Source organism: Bidens hawaiensis, unplaced genomic scaffold, assembly GCF_021521415.1.
Source record: "Bidens hawaiensis isolate Kalapana, Puna unplaced genomic scaffold, B.hawaiensis_p1.1 tig00001143_1, whole genome shotgun sequence".
Taxonomy (NCBI): domain Eukaryota; kingdom Viridiplantae; phylum Streptophyta; class Magnoliopsida; order Asterales; family Asteraceae; genus Bidens; species Bidens hawaiensis.
Window position 1 is genome coordinate 2,475,418 of NW_027491065.1, and position 4,609 is coordinate 2,480,026.

General features: G+C 36.8%; 1 protein-coding gene across 1 annotated transcript; it reads left to right on the forward strand.

The window, feature by feature from the left end:
• The first annotated feature begins 706 nt into the window (after positions 1–706).
• LOC143560473 (NADH dehydrogenase [ubiquinone] 1 alpha subcomplex subunit 1) lies at positions 707–1,052 on the forward strand. Its single transcript, XM_077048770.1, has 2 exons — positions 707–874; positions 942–1,052. The coding sequence occupies exons 1-2, from the start codon at positions 764–766 to the stop codon at positions 1,032–1,034; spliced, it is 204 nt and encodes a 67-aa protein (XP_076904885.1). The 5' UTR covers positions 707–763; the 3' UTR covers positions 1,035–1,052.
• Positions 1,053–4,609: the final 3,557 nt, after the last annotated feature.

Below are 4,609 nucleotides of genomic sequence, written 5' to 3' on the forward strand. Positions count from 1 at the left end.
GTGGAAAAAACAACTCATTATTTGTCTATAAAAGTGGTGACCGGCAAATGGCTTACTATAACACTATCTAAATATCTTCAATAACAACCTCTGAAAACACATCTATGTCTTGTAAGTTTGCGATTAGTTATGCATGTAGCATTTGTCTATAAAAGTGCCCTAATATTTAACATAGTTAACACTTAAAAAACAATCTTTTTCAAAATAATAATAATAATAATAAATTAATTAATAAAAAAAAACCTTAACTAATTCTACTTTGTATCTCTCATTTGTGGCCTAGTGATAAGAGGCTTGGGTTCTCCAGTGAATACTCAAGTTCGAATCCCACCTTTTGTAATATTTGGGTGAATATTAGCAATAAAAGATTTAAGCTAGGACTTGTGCAAAGGTTGTCGGTTCGAATCCTGAGCCCACCCGTGTTTTCGTCCCATCATGTGATATGCCAGAGAGTTCTGCTCTTGTGGTGGCACAACGGCTGTCAAGCGACAGTCGGCGGTATGGTTTCCCAGAGGAACGCCCAAGCCAAATTTTGAAGCCAACGTGGGTCCGGTTAAGACAATATAGTTTAGTCAGAGTGGAGCATCGAGACTCTCCATATTTGAAGAGTGGAATAAAATATAAGAGAGTTGGCGGTTTTAAAAAATTAAGCAATTCTAAAATCCATTTTTATCCCCCATTTTCCCGAATAAAAGAAACCAAAAGGTAGAAGGAAAATTTGCAGGCAAGATCGGATTTGCGGAGAGAGAAGAAAGGAAAGGAGATGGTTCGATTACAATTTCTGGAGGCGGTGCTGCCGTTAGGAATCATCGCCGGTATGCTGTGCATCGCTGGAAACATCCAGTACACCATCCACAAAGCCGCCCATGGTCGCGTGAGTACATCCCCTCAACTATCAAATCCTTTATCATTCGTCGTCTAACTGTTATTATTATTGGCAGCCTAAGCACATCGGCAATGATTTGTGGGACGTGGCCATGGAAAGACGGGACAAGAAAATCGTCGACGAGAAACTTTATCCCGCTCAAAATTAGGGCTTCTGTGGAGGTTCGGTTTCTGGTTTAGTTTTCATTTCTTTTTACCTCTTTTTCGATCTAATTGTATTTGTATTCAGCTAGGTTTCAAATTTAGGGTTTCATTTGATGCTTTGTGCTACAGTTGAAATTAGGTTCAGAGTATCAGTTGTTTTGGATCCGTAGTGCGCTTCGATATTCACTTGATTTCTCTTAATGTTATCATTTCAGCAGCTGAGCAAAAAGTTAATTTGTGAGCTATGCAGTCAATGTCAGTGCTATATCGGTTACCGTCCCCATGTGAAATATCGGTGATAATGACCCATATATCACCGATTTACCCGTTAGTGTTTTAAGTCCTATTTGTCAGTTGTTAGTGTTTTAAGTCTTAAATCAATTCCTACTTGCTACAATTGTTAGTGTTTTGCTAGTTCCAAAAGTTTAATTTGTTAATGGTAGGGGATTATACTAAATTATTAGTGTTAAATTGCTATATATTAAAATTACTGCTATCCTTTCGTGATAACCTATATCTCGAATATCGGTCCTTGAACGATATCCGGTTTTTTACCACATTAACTGCATAGTTTGTGAGAGCATTTTAAAATTTTAAACACGTCTACTAGCTACAGTCATTCGAATGCTACCAACAGACTCTTAAAGTTGTCGCTTTTTCAATTAGGGTGACTTGCAATGCCTAATAAGGTCAATCTTGATTTGGAGATTGATATAATTTTGTCATTGATCGTTTGGGCTTGTGAGACTGAGTTGTGTGATATTGTTTTACTAGTTGTACTGTTGAGTGGGTGATAATCTCAGGCTTTTATATACAACCTGCACAAAACGAATCCTGAATTAGGAAATCTAAGATTGTGATATTTTGGAGTTGTAAAAGGAAGTCTCATAAGAAATTGTGTGTTTATGTAAGCTAATTTCAAAAAAGATAAAATGGGATATTAGTCAGTGGCTGCCTTCTGACTAGCAAATTGCAAATATTGTCAAATATGTTTATTTATTTGTATTTTAATTTAAAGGGTTAACTGAATAACTGATAAAGAAAACAAGCCAGAAATTTATAACCATGAAATCATTTTCTAGTTTAATGTAGATACACCATGACACCCTTTATGTACTTCATCTTTTACTAGTCTGCAGTCCACTTACTCTTTACACAGCAGATTGCAACTTTATATACACATTGAACTTTATATACACATTGAACTTTTCATGTTTGTTTGCCTGTGGCTAATTAGATTTCTATATCCTGTTAGCAGTGCAATCTTCTTTACAATAATTTGGAAAATATAACTTGTGTTTTAACTTACATTTTGTTTAATTGGATTTAAATACAATGGATAAATGCGTTTTTATATCGCTTTAGCAATGCAACCCTCATTAATGTGCATACCTGAGTAAGAATAATTTAGATTAGAGGAGCAATGACTAGGAAGAGTTGCAAATCTTCTCTGATGAGGCTTGGTCTGATCCATGAATATGGATGGCTGTAATGATGACTTTGATTATTCGAGGTTTTTTTTATTATTTTTTTGTTTGATGTGAATGGTTACATTGAGATTTCAATTGTTAAAAGAATGCTTAAAACCAATTCTATGACAAAACATCTAATTAAGTATTTGTATGACACATGTTTAAACAGAAACACAGTTAGATATTCGACACATTGTTAAACCTACACATGTTTCTTGATTTTTGTTGCTCCTTTTCTCTGTCAAACTGATTTTGGTAATTGAGTTTAGTTGCTGATATGGTGTATGGTTTACAGGAAAGCTTTATCAATGTGATGCAAAGGAATAAGAGGAGATTGGCAAACGTGTTTACCTTTTCTTGTTATGTTCGAAAACATATTTTAACTTATGTTGTTCTGCAAAATGCTTGATGCTGCATGCTTGTAAGTGCAAGTAGATTGGTATTGCTTTTATTGGATCAACGAATCCTAACCTTTTGGTGGCTGCTTTCTTTGACTTTTGTGCTCTCATATCTAGAGGTAGGACACAAATCCGGTTCCGGACACGATCTGGAACAGGACCCGCCGAAACCGGTGTCACTTACCCAGTCAAAACCACCCGGACTGGCCAAAACCTGATAAAAACCTAGTAAAACCGGTCGAAACCCGACCATACCCCGAACTAGTTTCTACATAACCCGGTTTTTGACTTTTGTTGACCAAACTCAGAACCAATTTCTTAAAAAACCTGTGTGCCCACCTCTGGTCATATCCATTCAACTAAAATATGCCTTCTCCTGTCTTTGATTTCTTGTAATTCTTCTTTCATCTTCTATGCTAGACTCATATTCCATCAATATGGAGATTTGCAAATAGTGTGGTTTAAGCAGATGAAATTTTTGTCTGAAGGCTATAAAGTGATCTCGACCTTTTGTTTTAATATTTTAATGGTTAGAAAAAAAAGGAGGAAATGCGCCGCAGTTGTTGACGGTTCAGTTGAGAAAAGTTATTTTTTTGAACAGCATTTGAATCTGTGACGGCTCACTGACTCACCCGATCATCTCTGTTTCACCCTCATGTTAGCTCAATCTAGAACTTATTTTTTTTCACGTGTGAGACTTGAATCAAATACCATCTTTTTTTTAAATGAAGTTTTTAGGTGTCTCAATCATGTGACTGGTTTAGTTTAAATATGGTTTATAATAATTACTATTTATATATTTGTGTGTAAATAATATTTTAATTTTGATGAATGAATATAATGTCGTATTATAAATTCAAATAAAACAAGTTATAGAAAATGAAACAAATTTATTAATTTTGGTCAAATAAATTAGAAAAATTTTTTGGTAGCGTTTGTTGTTTGTTATGCAGGAATGACAGTGAGAATGGAATGATTCATTGCGTGGGAATGAAAAAAAATAGTGTATGGTTGCTCAATGAAATGAAATCATCCATTACACATGGAATCGTATTCCATCAAAACCATTTCTTCCCATCCCCTTCTTTTTTTATTCCATTTCTCCTTCAAACTACCTTCTCAACATCACCACCACCTAACACCATCACCACTACCATCGACACCATCAACACATTCGCCGCCACAACCACCACCTTACCACCAACATTACCACCGCCATCGTCGCTACCACAGCATATTCGTAACCACCGCTAGAGGTGGACAACAAAACCGGTTCCTGGAATCCACCGAACCGGAACCGAACCGGTTCCTACCCGTTTTTCGTAGGAACCGGTTCGGTTCCGTTTCAACCCGACGATCCGGGACCGGTTTGACATGTTTGGAGGTGGACCGGGTAGGAACCGGAACCGAACCGGAACCGGTTCTGGAACCGGTTCGACCGGAACCGGTTCGGAACCGGTTCTAGCCGTTGGAGTAGTTCTAGCCGTTGGGAAACGGTTTTATGGCCGTTTTTTGACCGTTGGGGTCAAAAATGGCCGTTTTTTTGGCTCCCCAAACACCCCACTACTAGTATAAATAGGTATTTGGTGTAATGGGTTCATCACAACACTCAAAACGCAAACCCGAACGCAAAAAAATACAAAAAAAACGCTATTACAACGTTCTGAGTTTTCTAATATCTTGTTTTCTCTTCTTCTATATTCATATTTG

What these genes read in the sequence shown, in the direction of transcription:
- LOC143560473 (XM_077048770.1), top strand. Translation starts at nt 764, where the DNA reads ATGGTTCGATTACAATTTCTGGAGGCGGTGCTGCCGTTAGGAATCATC. An exon ending in ACAAAGCCGCCCATGGTCGC is followed by an intron (nt 875 to 941) that starts GTGAGTACATCC and finishes TATTATTGGCAG; the next exon opens with CCTAAGCACATCGGCAATGA.